The 15674-nt window shown below is 41.0% G+C and overlaps 1 protein-coding gene across 1 annotated transcript in view; it reads left to right on the forward strand.

Annotated features, from left to right (window-relative positions):
• The window catches only part of LOC127636761 (E3 ubiquitin-protein ligase TTC3-like), a 75950-nt gene extending 60276 nt beyond the window's left edge, over positions 1 to 15674 (forward strand). Inside the window, 7 exon segments of the mRNA XM_052117474.1 lie at positions 12330 to 12414; positions 13405 to 13503; positions 13714 to 13928; positions 14277 to 14403; positions 14484 to 14591; positions 15074 to 15166; positions 15262 to 15674. Coding sequence (XP_051973434.1) covers positions 12330 to 12414; positions 13405 to 13503; positions 13714 to 13928; positions 14277 to 14403; positions 14484 to 14591; positions 15074 to 15166; positions 15262 to 15393 — 859 coding nt within the window. The 3' untranslated portion in view covers positions 15394 to 15674.

The following is a 15674-nucleotide window of genomic DNA, read 5'->3' on the forward strand; positions in this document are numbered from 1 at the left end:
GAGTGTTCATGTGTGATGTGTGATCATGTGTGATGATGTGTGTTCATGAGTGTTCATGTGTGATGTGTGTTCATGAGTGTTCATGTGTGATGTGTGTTCATGAGTGTTCATGTGTGATGTGTGTTCATGAGTGTTCATGTGTGATGATGTGTGTTCATGAGTGTTCATGTGTGATGATGTGTGTTCATATGTGTTCATGTGTGATGATGTGTGTTCATGAGTGTTCATGTGTGTTCATGAGTGTTCATGTGTGATGATGTGTGTTCATGAGTGTTCATGTGTGATGATGTGTGTTCATGAGTGTTCATGTGTGATGTGTGTTCATGAGTGTTCATGTGTGATGATTTGTGTTCATGAGTGTTCATGTGTGATCATGAGTGTTCATGTGTTATGATGTGTGAACATGTGTGTTCATGTGTGATGATGTGTGTTCATCAGTGTTCATGTGTGATGATGTGTGTTCATGAGTGTTCATGAGTGTTCATGTGTGATGATGTGTGTTCATGAGTGTTCATGTGTGATGATGTGTGTTCATGAGTGTACATGTGTGATGATGTGTGATGATGTGTGATGATGTGTGTTCATGTGTGATGATGTGTGTTCATGTGTGATGATGTGTGATGATGTGTGATGATGTGTGATCATGTGTGTTCATGAGTGTTCATGTGTGATGATGTGTGTTCATGAGTGTTCATGAGTGTTCATGTGTGTTCATGTGTGTTCATGTGTGATGATGTGTGTTCATGTGTGATGATGTGTGATGATGTGTGATCATGTGTGTTCATGAGTGTTCATGTGTGATGATGTGTGTTCATGAGTGTTCATGAGTGTTCATGTGTGTTCATGTGTGTTCATGTGTGATGATGTGTGTTCATGTGTGATGTGTGTTCATGTGTGATGATGTGTGATGATGTGTGTTCATGTGTGATGATGTGTGTTCATGTGTGATGATGTGTGTTCATGTGTGATGATGTGTGATGATGTGTGTTCATGAGTGTTCATGTGTGATGATGTGTGTTCATGAGTGTTCATGTGTGTTCATGTGTGTTCATGTGTGTTCATGTGTGATGATGTGTGATGATGTGTGTTCATGTGTGATGTGTGTTCATGTGTGATGATGTGTGTTCATGTGTGATGATGTGTGTTCATGTGTGATGATGTGTGTTCATGTGTGATCATGTGTGATCATGTGTGTTCATGAGTGTTCATGTGTGATGATGTGTGTTCATGAGTGTTCATGTGTGTTCATGTGTGATGATGTGTGTTCATGTGTGATGTGTGTTCATGTGTGATGTGTGTTCATGTGTGATGATGTGTGTTCATGTGTGATGATGTGTGTTCATTTGTGATGATGTGTGTTCATGAGTGTTCATGTGTGATGATGTGTGATCATGTGTGTTCATGTGTGATGATGTGTGTTCATGAGTGTTCATGTGTGATGTGTGTTCATGTGTGTTCATGTGTGATCATGTGTGTTCATGTGTGATCATGTGTGTTCATGAGTGTTCATGTGTGATGATGTGTGTTCATGTGTGATCATGTGTGTTAATGTGTGATGATGTGTGTTCATGAGTGTTGATGTGTGATGATGTGTGTTCATGTGTGATGATGTGTGTTCATGAGTGTTCATGTGTGATGATGTGTGTTCATGTGTGATCATGTGTGTTCATGTGTGATCATGTGTGATCATGTGTGTTCATGTGTGATCATGTGTGTTCATGAGTGTTCATGTGTGATGTGTGTTCATGAGTGTTAATTTGTGATGATGTGTGTTCATGTGTGATGATGTGTGTTCATGTGTGATGACATGTGTTAATGTGTGATGACGTGTGTTCATGTGTGATGTGTGTTCATGAGTGTTCATGTGTGATGATGTGTGTTCATGAGTGTACATGTGTGTTCATGAGTGTTCATGTGTGATGATGTGTGTTCATGAGTGTACATGTGTGTTCATGAGTGTTCATGTGTGATGATGTATGTTCATGAGTGTACATGTGATGATGTGTGTTCATGTGTGATGATGTGTGTTCATGTGTGATGATGTGTGTTCATGTGTGATGATGTGTGTTCATGAGTGTTCATGTGTGATGATGTGTGATCATGAGTGTTCATGTGTGATGATGTGTGTTCATGTGTGATGATGTGTGTTCATGAGTGTTGATGTGTGTTCATGAGTGTTCATGTGTGATGATGTGTGTTCATGAGTGTTCATGTGTGATGATGTGTGTTCATGAGTGTTCATGTGTGATGTGTGTTCATGAGTGTTCATGTGTGATGTGTGTTCATGAGTGTTCATGTGTGATGATGTGTGTTCATGAGTTTTCTTGTGTGATGGTGTGTTCATGAGTGTTCATGTGTGATCATGTGTGTTCATGTGTGATGATGTGTGTTCATCAGTGTTCATGTGTGATGTGTGTTCATGAGTGTTCATGTGTGATGATGTGTGTTCATTTGTGATGATGTGTGTTCATGTGTGATGATGTGTGTTCATGTGTGATGATGTGTGTTCATGAGTGTTCATGTGTGATGATGTGTGATCATGAGTGTTCATGTGTGATGATGTGTGTTCATGAGTGTACATGTGTGATGATGTGTGTTCATGTGTGATGATGTGTGTTCATGTGTGATGATGTGTGATCATGAGTGTTCATGTGTGATGATGTGTGTTCATGAGTGTTCATGTGTGATGTAGTGTGTTCATGTGTGATGATGTGTGATCGTGTGTGTTCATGTGTGATGATGTGTGTTCATGTGTGATGATGTGTGATGATGTGTGTTCATGTGTGATGTAGTGTGTTCATGTGTGATGATGTGTGATCATGAGTGTTCATGTGTGATGATGTGTGTTCATGAGTGTTCATGTGTTATGATGTGTGAACATGTGTGATGATGTGTGTTCATGTGTGATGATGTGTGTTCATGTGTGATGATGTGTGTTCATGAGTGTTCATGTGTGATGTGTGATCATGTGTGATGATGTGTGTTCATGAGTGTTCATGTGTGATGTGTGTTCATGAGTGTTCATGTGTGATGTGTGTTCATGAGTGTTCATGTGTGATGTGTGTTCATGAGTGTTCATGTGTGATGATGTGTGTTCATGAGTGTTCATGTGTGTTCATGAGTGTTCATGTGTGATGATGTGTGTTCATGAGTGTTCATGTGTGATGATGTGTGTTCATGAGTGTTCATGTGTGATGTGTGTTCATGAGTGTTCATGTGTGATGATTTGTGTTCATGAGTGTTCATGTGTGATCATGAGTGTTCATGTGTTATGATGTGTGAACATGTGTGTTCATGTGTGATGATGTGTGTTCATCAGTGTTCATGTGTGATGATGTGTGTTCATGAGTGTTCATGAGTGTTCATGTGTGATGATGTGTGTTCATGAGTGTTCATGTGTGATGATGTGTGTTCATGAGTGTACATGTGTGATGATGTGTGATGATGTGTGATGATGTGTGATGATGTGTGTTCATGTGTGATGATGTGTGTTCATGTGTGATGATGTGTGATGATGTGTGATGATGTGTGTTCATGAGTGTTCATGTGTGATGATGTGTGTTCATGAGTGTTCATGTGTGTTCATGTGTGTTCATGTGTGTTCATGTGTGATGATGTGTGATGATGTGTGATGATGTGTGATCATGTGTGTTCATGAGTGTTCATGAGTGATGATGTGTGTTCATGAGTGTTCATGAGTGTTCATGTGTGTTCATGTGTGTTCATGTGTGTTCATGTGTGATGATGTGTGTTCATGTGTGATGTGTGTTCATGTGTGATGATGTGTGATGATGTGTGTTCATGTGTGATGTGTGTTCATGTGTGATGATGTGTGTTCATGTGTGATGATGTGTGATGATGTGTGTTCATGAGTGTTCATGTGTGATGATGTGTGTTCATGAGTGTTCATGTGTGTTCATGTGTGTTCATGTGTGTTCATGTGTGATGATGTGTGATGATGTGTGTTCATGTGTGATGTGTGTTCATGTGTGATGATGTGTGTTCATGTGTGATGATGTGTGTTCATGTGTGATGATGTGTGTTCATGTGTGATCATGTGTGATCATGTGTGTTCATGAGTGTTCATGTGTGATGATGTGTGTTCATGAGTGTTCATGTGTGTTCATGTGTGATGATGTGTGTTCATGTGTGATGTGTGTTCATGTGTGATGTGTGTTCATGTGTGATGATGTGTGTTCATGTGTGATGATGTGTGTTCATTTGTGATGATGTGTGTTCATGAGTGTTCATGTGTGATGATGTGTGATCATGTGTGTTCATGTGTGATGATGTGTGTTCATGAGTGTTCATGTGTGATGTGTGTTCATGTGTGATGATGTGTGATCATGTGTGTTCATGTGTGATCATGTGTGTTCATGAGTGTTCATGTGTGATGATGTGTGTTCATGTGTGATCATGTGTGTTAATGTGTGATGATGTGTGTTCATGAGTGTTGATGTGTGATGATGTGTGTTCATGTGTGATGATGTGTGTTCATGAGTGTTCATGTGTGATGATGTGTGTTCATGTGTGATCATGTGTGTTCATGTGTGATCATGTGTGATCATGTGTGTTCATGTGTGTTCATGTGTGATCATGTGTGTTCATGAGTGTTCATGTGTGATGTGTGTTCATGAGTGTTAATTTGTGATGATGTGTGTTCATGTGTGATGATGTGTGTTCATGTGTGATGACATGTGTTAATGTGTGATGACGTGTGTTCATGTGTGATGATGTGTGTTCATGAGTGTACATGTGTGATGATGTGTGTTCATGTGTGATGTGTGTTCATGTGTGATGATGTGTGATGATGTGTGTTCATGTGTGATGATGTGTGTTCATGTGTGATGATGTGTGATGATGTGTGTTCATGAGTGTTCATGTGTGATGATGTGTGTTCATGAGTGTTCATGTGTGTTCATGTGTGTTCATGTGTGATGATGTGTGATGATGTGTGTTCATGTGTGATGTGTGTTCATGTGTGATGATGTGTGTTCATGTGTGATGATGTGTGTTCATGTGTGATCATGTGTGATCATGTGTGATCATGTGTGTTCATGAGTGTTCATGTGTGATGATGTGTGTTCATGAGTGTTCATGTGTGTTCATGTGTGATGATGTGTGTTCATGTGTGATGTGTGTTCATGTGTGATGTGTGTTCATGTGTGATGTGTGTTCATGTGTGATGATGTGTGTTCATGTGTGATGATGTGTGTTCATTTGTGATGATGTGTGTTCATGAGTGTTCATGTGTGATGATGTGTGATCATGTGTGTTCATGTGTGATGATGTGTGTTCATGAGTGTTCATGTGTGATGATGTGTGTTCATGAGTGTTCATGTGTGATGTGTGTTCATGTGTGATGATGTGTGTTCATGTGTGATCATGTGTGTTCATGTGTGATCATGTGTGTTCATGAGTGTTCATGTGTGATGATGTGTGTTCATGTGTGATCATGTGTGTTAATGTGTGATGATGTGTGTTCATGAGTGTTGATGTGTGATGATGTGTGTTCATGTGTGATGATGTGTGTTCATGAGTGTTCATGTGTGATGATGTGTGTTCATGTGTGATCATGTGTGTTCATGTGTGATCATGTGTGATCATGTGTGTTCATGTGTGATCATGTGTGTTCATGAGTGTTCATGTGTGATGTGTGTTCATGAGTGTTAATTTGTGATGATGTGTGTTCATGTGTGATGATGTGTGTTCATGTGTGATGACATGTGTTAATGTGTGATGACGTGTGTTCATGTGTTATGATGTGTGTTCATGAGTGTACATGTGTTCATGTGTGATGACTTGTGTTCATGTGTGATGACGTGTGTTCATGTGTGATGACGTGTGTTCATGTGTGATGATGTGTGTTCATGTGTGATGACGTGTGTTCATGAGTGTACATGTGTGTTCATGAGTGTACATGTGTGTTCATGTGTGATGATGTGTGATGATGTGTGATGATGTGATGTGTGATGATGTGTGTTCATGTGTGATGATGTGTGATCATGTGTGATGATGTGTGTTCATGTGTGATGATGTGTGATGATGTGTGTTCATGTGTGATGATGTGTGTTCATGTGTGATGATGTGTGTTCATGTGTGATGATGTGTGTTCATGTGTGATGATGTGTGTTCATGTGTGTTCATGTGTTCATGTGTGATGTGTGATCATGTGTGTTCATGTGTGATGATGTGTGATGATGTGTGATGATGTGTGATGATGTGTGATCATGTGTGATGATGTGTGTTCATGTGTGATGATGTGTGATGATGTGTGATCATGTGTGATGATGTGTGATCATGTGTGATGATGTGTGTTCATGTGTGATGATGTGTGATCATGTGTGATGATGTGTGTTCATGTGTGATGATGTGTGTTCATGTGTGATGATGTGTGATCATGTGTGATGATGTGTGTTCATGTGTGATGATGTGTGATGATGTGTGATGATGTGTGATGATGTGTGTTCATGTGTGATGATGTGTGTTCATGTGTGATGATGTGTGATGATGTTTGTTCATGTGTGATGATGTGTGTTCATGTGTGATGTGTGATCATGAGTGTTCATGTGAGATGATGTGTGTTCATGAGTGATGATGTGTGTTCATGTGATGATGTGTGTTCATGAGTGATGATGTGTGTTCATGTGATGATGTGTGATGATTTGTGATCATGAGTGTTCATATGTGATGATGAGTGTTCATGTGTGATGATGTGTGTTCATGTGTGATGTGTGATGATGTGTGTTCATGTGTGATGATGTGTGTTCATGTGTGATGATGTGTGATGATGTGTCTTCATGAGTGTTCATGTGTGATGATGTGTGTTCATGTGTGATGATGTGTGATGATGTGTCTTCATGAGTGTTCATGTGAGATGATGTGTGTTCATGAGTGATGATGTGTGTTCTTGTGATGATGTGTGTTCATGTGTGTTCTTGTGTGATGATTTGTGATCATGAGTGTTCATATGTGATGATGAGTGTTCATGTGTGATGATGTGTTCATGTGTGATGTGTGATGATGTGTGTTCATGTGTGATGATGTGTGTTCATGTGTGATGATGTGTGATGATGTGTCTTCATGAGTGTTCATGTGTGATCATGAGTGTTCATGTGTGATGATGTGTCTTCATGAGTGTTCATGTGTGATGATGTGTGTTCATGTGTGATGATGTGTGATCATGAGTGTTCATGTGTGATGATGTGTGATGATGTGTGATCATGAGTGTTCATATGTGATGTGTGATCATGAGTGTTCATGTGTGATGATGTGTGTTCATGAGTGTTCATGTGTGTTGATGTGTGATCATGAGTGTTCATGTGTGATGATGTACGTTCATGAGTGTTCATGTGTGTTGATGTGTGTTCATGAGTGTTCTTGTGTGATGATGTGTGTTCATGAGTGTACATGTGTGTTGATGTGTGTTCATGAGTGTTCATGAGTGTTCATGTGTGTTGATGTGTGTTCATGAGTGTTCATGTGTGTTGATGTGTGTTCATGAGTGTTCATGTGTGATGACGTGTGTTCATGAGTGTTCATGTGTGATGATGTGTGTTCATGAGTGTTCATGTGTGATGATGTGTGTTCATGAGTGTTCATGTGTGATGACGTGTGGTGTTCATGTGTGATGGTGTGTTCATGGGTGATCATGTGTGTACATGTGTGATCATGTGTGTACATGTGTGTAGATGTGTGTTCATGGGTGATCATGTGTGTTCATGGGTGATCATGTGTGTACATGTGTGTTCATGGGTGATCATGTGTGTACATGTGTGTTCATGTGTGTAGGGCCTTGCCCCACTGAAAATGGCAGCAGAGACAGCATAGCCCTTTGTTCTATGATCAAAGGTGAGACTTTGAACTCAATTTCCCAGAATGCATGGCGACTGGACGGAAGTCCCGTCCATGTACTCAATCTCAGACGTCATTGGTCAAAAGCGGCCGATGACAAAACCAGCGCGCACATTTGATTGAGACGCTCTCTCTCTGCATCCAGCTTGACTGTATCACGTACAGATTCGCTGCGCTCTAAAGAGACATCTACACCAAGGAATTTCCCTCCTCCTGGACAAAGAAAGACCACGTTTTTCTAAACCTCACCATTTGGCCACGGGTAGAGCAAGATTAATTTAGCTTTGTTCCAGTCGTGTAGTGGACAACCGGTTCATCTCATCTTCACTGTTAAACAACAGTAAATGTATTAGGAAACGGAAAAGGCGACCAGTTTTCCCTTCTCAATCGTTTTCCTACAACTTTGACTACATCTCGCGTTGCTCGCGATCACCGGACCCGAGAACCAACGCAGAGACGCGTCTTTCCGCTGACGAGCGCGAGACCAACCGAACCCAGACTTTCTCCTGACCGGACAACCCTGCTGAAATCACACAGGATTTCACAAGTAAGACTTGATATCTGGGCAGATTTAGTGTAGAAACTGTGACTTTTCTTATAAATCTAAATCATATATATTTGATTGCTGAATGTTTGATGTTTTTGTTTTCATTTACATGTTAACTGCGATCGCTGAAAGTTATTGTTTTGTTTACAACTGTACATTTAACTACGATTGCTGTTTGGAGTTATGAGATCGTCATTTTTGGGGAAATGTTTATTTATTGAGTGATCTGAATCAACGATCCAATCGCGCTGTTTCCAGCGTGTCTCTGTTAAATATGAACCCCTGTTTGTTCGTTCTCTCTCTCGCTCTCTCACACACGGAGCGAGCAGCACCGCGGTTTATGTATGAATCAGGCTGGTGTTTTTCAAATTCTCCCGCCTGTTTCGTTCAGTTCCTTTGTGTGTCTGCTCATTTTTTTAATTTTTTTTTTTATTTTTTATTTTATTTTTTTGTGTGTCTGCTCATTATCACCCGCGAGATTGCTAATGTGACGTCATCGTGACGTATTACCAGTGGTGAACGCAAAGCATTTGGGAATCCGCGGCACAAACAGAAGGCGCCAGACTTGATTGTATGAAGAACGCAGTGTTCAAGATGGCGTCTACCTGCTGTGTTATAAACTGCAATAGTCGTTCTCACGATAGAAGTGGCATAAAGCTTAAGAACGGAAAATCCTTTTATCGTTTTCCAGCGTGGAAAAATAATAGTACAAGCCATGTTTCAGAGGTGACGACAAGGCGACGAATGGCATGGATAGCAGCAGTAACGATTTCGGTACAATGGAGTGAAAAGAAAAGCCCTGTATTTTTTTAAATAAGTTTTATTAATAAAGGCATAGAACCAGTTTATTTGTAGTGCACTGACAATAGCTTTATATAATTCGTTTATTAATTAAATTAATGTTATGATGTGTGTTTGTGTGTTGATATGTGATGATGGGTGTTCATATGTGATGTGTTTGTGTCTTGAAATGTGACGTGTGTTTGTGTGTGTTGATATGTGATATGTGTGATGGGTGTTCATGTGTGATGGGTGTTCATGTGTGATGGGTGTTGATGTGTGATGTGTTTGTGTCTTGAAATGTGACGTGTGTTTGTGTGTGTTGATGTGTGATGATGGGTGTTGATGTGTGATGATGGGTGTTGATGTGTGATGGGTGTTGATGTGTGTTCATGTGTGATGTGTGTTGATATGTGATGATGTGTGTTGATATGTGATGATGTGTGTTGATATGTGATGATGTGTGTTGATATGTGATGATGTGTGTTGATGTGTGATGGGTGTTGATGTGTGATGGGTGTTGATATGTGATGATGTGTGTTGATGTGTGATGATGTGTGTTGATGTGTGATGGGTGTTGATGTGTGATGGGTGTTGATATGTGATGATGTGTGATGTGTGATGATGTGTGTTGATGTGTGATGGGTGTTGATGTGTGATGGGTGTTGATGTGTGATGGGTGTTGATGTGTGATGGGTGTTGATGTGTGATGGGTGTTGATGTGTGATGGGTGTTGATGTGTGTTCATGTGTGATGGGTGTTGATATGTGATGATGTGTGTTGATATGTGATGATGTGTGTTGATATGTGATGATGTGTGTTCATGTGTGATGGGTGTTGATATGTGATGATGTGTGTTGATATGTGATGATGTGTGTTGATATGTGATGATGGGTGTTGATGGGTGTTGATGTGTGATGGGTGTTGATGTGTGTTGATATGTGATGATGGGTGTTGATGTGTGATGGGTGTTCATGTGTGTTGATGTGTGATGGGTGTTGATGTGTGATGGGTGTTGATGTGTGTTCATGTGTGTTGATATGTGATGGGTGTTGATGTGTGATGGGTGATGTGATGATGTGTGTTGATATGTGATGATGTGTGTTGATGTGTGATGGGTGTTCATGTGTGATGTGTGATGGGTGTTGATGTGTGTTCATGTGTGATGGGTGTTCATGTGTGTTGATGTGTGATGGGTGTTGATGTTGATGGGTGTTCATGTGTGTTGATATTTGATGGGTGTTGATGTGTGATGGGTGTTGATGTGTGTGATGGGTGTTGATGTGTGATGGGTGTTGATATGTGATGGGTGTTGATGTGTGTTCATGTGTGTTGATGTGTGATGGGTGTTGATGTGTGATGGGTGTTGATGTGTGATGGGTGTTGATGTGTGATGATGTGTGTTGATATGTGATGATGTGTGTTGATATGTGATGGGTGTTCATGTGTGATGGGTGTTCATGTGTGATGGGTGTTCATGTGTGATGGGTGTTCATGTGTGTTGATGTGTGATGGGTGTTGATGTGTGATGGGTGTTGATGTGTGTTCATGTGTGATGGGTGTTCATGTGTGTTGATATGTGATGGGTGTTGATGTGTGATGGGTGTTGATGTGTGATGGGTGTTGATGTGTGATGGGTGTTGATGTGTGATGGGTGTTGATGTGTGTTCATGTGTGTTGATGTGTGATGGGTGTTGATGTGTGATGGGTGTTGATGTGTGATGGGTGTTGATGTGTGTTGATGTGTGATGGGTGTTGATGTGTGATGGGTGTTGATGTGTGTTGATGTGTGATGGGTGTTGATGTGTGATGGGTGTTGATGTGTGTTGATGTGTGATGGGTGTTGATGTGTGATGGGTGTTGATGTGTGATGGGTGTTGATGTGTGATGGGTGTTGATGGGTGTTGATGTGTGATGGGTGTTGATGTGTGATGGGTGTTGATGTGTGATGGGTGTTGATGTGTGATGGGTGTTGATGTGTGATGGGTGGTGATGGGTGTTGATGTGTGATGGGTGTTGATGTGTGATGGGTGTTGATGTGTGATGTGTGATGGGTGTTGATGTGTGATGTGTGGTGATGTGTGATGGGTGTTGATGTGTGATGGGTGGTGATGGGTGTTGATGTGTGATGGGTGTTGATGGGTGTTGATGTGTGATGGGTGTTGATGTGTGATGGGTGTTGATGTGTGATGGGTGTTGATGTGTGTTTGTGTGTTGATATGTGATGGGTGTTCATGTGTGATGGGTGTTGATGTGTGTTGATATGTGATGTGTGGTGATGTGTGTTGATATGTGATGTGTGGTGATGTGTGTTGATATGTGATGTGTGTTTGTGTGTGATGGGTGTTGATGTGTGATGTGTGTTGATATGTGATGTGTGGTGATGTGTGTTTGTGTGTTGATATGTGATGGGTGTTCGTGTGTGATGGGTGTTGATGTGTGATGTGTGTTGATATGTGATGTGTGGTGATGTGTGTTGATGTGTGATGTGTGTTTGTGTGTTGATATGTGATGGGTGTTCATGTGTGATGGGTGTTGATGTGTGTTGATATGTGATGTGTTGATGTGTGTGTGTGTGTGTTGATATGTGATGGGTGTTCATGTGTGATGGGTGTTGATGTGTGTTTGTGTGTTCATGTGTGATGGGTGTTCATGTGTGATGGGTGTTCATGTGTGATGGGTGTTCATGTGTGATGGGTGTTCATGTGTGATGGGTGTTCATGTGTGATGTGTGTTGATATGTGATGTGTGGTGATGTGTGTTGATGTGTGATGTGTGTTTGTGTGTTGATATGTGATGGGTGTTCATGTGTGATGGGTGTTGATGTGTGATGTGTGTTGATATGTGATGTGTGTTTGTGTGTTCATGTGTGATGGGTGTTCATGTGTGATGGGTGTTCATGTGTGGTGATGTGTGATGTGTGTTGATATGTGTGATGTGTGTTCATGTGTGATGTGTGTTTGTGTGTGTGATGGGTGTTCATATGTGTTGATGTGTGATGATGTGTGATCGTGTGTTCATGTGTGATGATGTGTGTTCGTGTGTGTTAGTGTGTGATGTGTGTGATGTGTGTTCGTGGGTGTTCGTGTGTGTGATGTGTGTTCATATGTGTTGATGTGTGATGTAATTGTGCGGTTGTGTTGTGTAGTTGTTCTTCTGCTGTTCTGCTGCCAGCGATTGATGACTGGAAGAGATTTGTGTTTGACGCTGAAAACAAAATCAACAGAACTGAGGTGAACTACATTTTACAGCATCATCACCATTTATTATATATATGTTTATATATTATAGTGTTTTTACTCCATAAAAACTGCACCAGAGGCAAATATGTGTTTTTAATGTTGTTCACATGAGTTTACACACACACGCTGCAGGATCAGTTCTTTTACTCATACTAACACCTTTCTGATCCATAAGTGCTGGTATTGATACAGATTGTTAGAGGGTTGTGAATATTAAAAGATCCATCTTGAGATTTAAAGGAATGGTACACCCAAAAAATGTAATTCTCTCATCGTTTCCCTCATGTCATTCCAGATGTGACTTTCTTTCTTCTGCAGAACACAAATTAAGATGTTTAGAAGAATATTTCAGTTCTGTAGGTTCATACAATGCAAGTGAATGGTGACCAGAACTTTGAAGCTCCAAAAAGCACATAAAGGCAGCATAAAAGTTATCCATAATATTGCAGTGGTTTAATCCATGTCTTCAGAAGTGATCCAGTTGGTTTTGGATGAGAACAGACCAAAATATATCTTGACATCAGTCTTGTTTCAAGCTCGATTAGACTTCCTATAGCGTCATCTAGCACTCTGCACACGTGTCAAGCACTAGAAGTGTAATCAATCTTAAAAACATGATCATGCCTTGAGACTGCAAGGTAAAGGTGTACAGGGAATTATATTTTGGTCTTCTCATCCACACCTATCATATCACTTCAGAAGACATGGATTAAACCACTGGAGTCGTATGGATTTCTTTTATGCTGCTTTTGTGCTTTTAGAGCTTCAAAGTTCTGGTCACCATTCACTTGCATTGTATGAACCAACAGAGATGAAATATTCTTCTAAAAATCTTCATTTGTGTTCAGCAGAAGAAAGTCACACATCTGGGATGACATGAGGGTGAGTAAATGATGACAATGTAATGCAGTTCATTGGAAAATGTTTTCACCCATTCCTACATCTGCTCTGAACACCGTCACACTGTTTGTTTTCTTTCAGATGGAGTTTGATAAACAGACGGCTGAGGTGAAGAAGGGCATCAGACTGTGTTCACTGCCGCTCCTCTCATCCGACATCCCCACCAAACCCGCTGTACCGGTGAGACATGATCCATTTAAACACAGTGTCAAGAATAACTGATAGAATAATCCATGATATGTGTGTGAGGACACGACGAGTGTGTAGAGTCACTGATGAACCTTTATTTGATCTGATGGATGTTTATATCCTCCAGACGGCTGGGATAGCTGCTGCTTGATTAGTTGGTTTTTAAATTAATTCAATTAAGCTTTTATTTTGTGCCTGTAGCTTCCTGTTGCTCAGCAGTGTGGGTCAAAGTTCACACATCTGCACGGGCCGCACGGGTCACAGCAGTCGAGTGGATGCAGTACGCCTGCAGAGAGAACGCCCCCTGAAGAATCTGTGAGCAAAGCAGCGACTCATCGCACTTCTGCACCACAACACGTGACGGTCTACGACAAAATCCTGGAACGACTCCACATGATGTTCCCTCATTATAACAGGTCAACACACACTTCAGCAGTGAGGGGCTGTTCACACAGGACACGTGTTTTATTTGTCGGTCTAATGTTATCATTGGTAGGCCTCGCCGCACGACATGAGCTTCTCCCTCACTCAAAGTGAATTCACTTCCTGTGAACGTAATTGCGCACATTTACAAAATCAGGTGATTTTCATGTCAATGTATAGAGACGTCACCAAGTTATCGGCCTTTAATTTTGGGGTATTTCACTTAAACAGGAAACCCTTAAACACACCTGAGGTTAAAGGGTCGAGAGCTTTGCCTTCTCTCTGTCTGAGTGTTTCTGAACTTAAGAACTCATCCTGTGTGATGATGCTTTTCTCTGCAGGCTGGTGTTGAATAAGTTCATGCAGGAGGTGCGTTCTGCAAACGGAGGCACTCTGAACATGCTGACTTATGATGATGTCATCAACCGAGTCGCGCAGGTCATCCTGGACCATCAGGAGAACATGCGTGTGCGTGAAAAACCACAACACACACACAGTTCTGTATGTTGTGATTGTGGAGTAATAATGTGCTTGTCTGTTGCGTGCAGGAGCGCATGAATGTCGTGGGAGGTGAAACGACGGCTGAGGGTTCGACTCCGCCCCCAGCACACGTATGGAAGAACGTGCCAGAGAAACATCGCAATACTGCGTTCGCTGTAAGAGTCTAACACGCTCATCTCAAACTCTACCATTTCTCCTCATGCATGTATTACTCTTGCTCACAGTCCATCGGGAAATATAAGCCGTGAATTATTCTTTTGAGTCTGTTATATTTGATGAATTGGTCAAAACGGTTCACAGAATTGGTCAGTTATTTTTTTTTTGCTAATTGGACCACATAAAAATAATTTGTAAGATCTGTATCCAGTAATCACAAACGACTGGAAAGTGGAAATTCTTTGGTGGAATCGGTTTGTAATTGGGGCTTGAGATGAATGTTTCATGTGAGTTAGCATTCTGCTGCTAACCCCGTACAGTATTTAGCATTAATGCAATATTGGGCACAGAGTTTGTTTCTTGTGTTAGGCCTGATTGTTTATTTACAAGATTGTGTTTTATGGATATTGTTATTTTGGTAGTGTTGAATCTGAGAAGCGCTCGCTGACATCACAATAACTGATTCATATTTGTGTGTCAGTTAAATATGGAGGAACCGTGTATCATCTGTCATGAGGAGGTGAACTCTGATGATCTGTGTGTGCTGGAGTGCCGACACAGTTTCCACAGAGAGGTCAGATCTCACACACACTCTCTCTCTCGCTCACACACACTCTCTCACACAGTTTTCTGAGCTCATATGAACTGACTGATTGTTTGTGTGTTCAGTGTATAAAGTCATGGCTGAAGGAGCAGAGTACATGTCCCACCTGTCGAGAACACGTGCTGTTACCGGAGGATTTCCCGATGTTGCCCGGACGACAATGCAAGAGTCACACACATGCGGCCGCATTACACTAAAGAAAACATGCTGTCATCTGCAGCTTTTGCCAAACTGTCACTTTAAATGTTCAATCACTGGACCAAAAAAAAAAAAATATATATATATATATATCTCTTTCATTCTAACATTGCAGATAATTCAGTGGTGATCTTACAGATCAATGATGATTTATTTACAAGTGTTTTTAATTCCTGCTGTAATAAACTTTCAACTTCAATTCTCACACGAGATTTTACTGCTCTGTTTTTACCTTCTGTTGCCTTTTATCTGTATTTTACATCATTAAACATTTAACCAA

Source organism: Xyrauchen texanus, chromosome 44 (assembly GCF_025860055.1).
Source record: "Xyrauchen texanus isolate HMW12.3.18 chromosome 44, RBS_HiC_50CHRs, whole genome shotgun sequence".
Classification (NCBI taxonomy): domain Eukaryota; kingdom Metazoa; phylum Chordata; class Actinopteri; order Cypriniformes; family Catostomidae; genus Xyrauchen; species Xyrauchen texanus.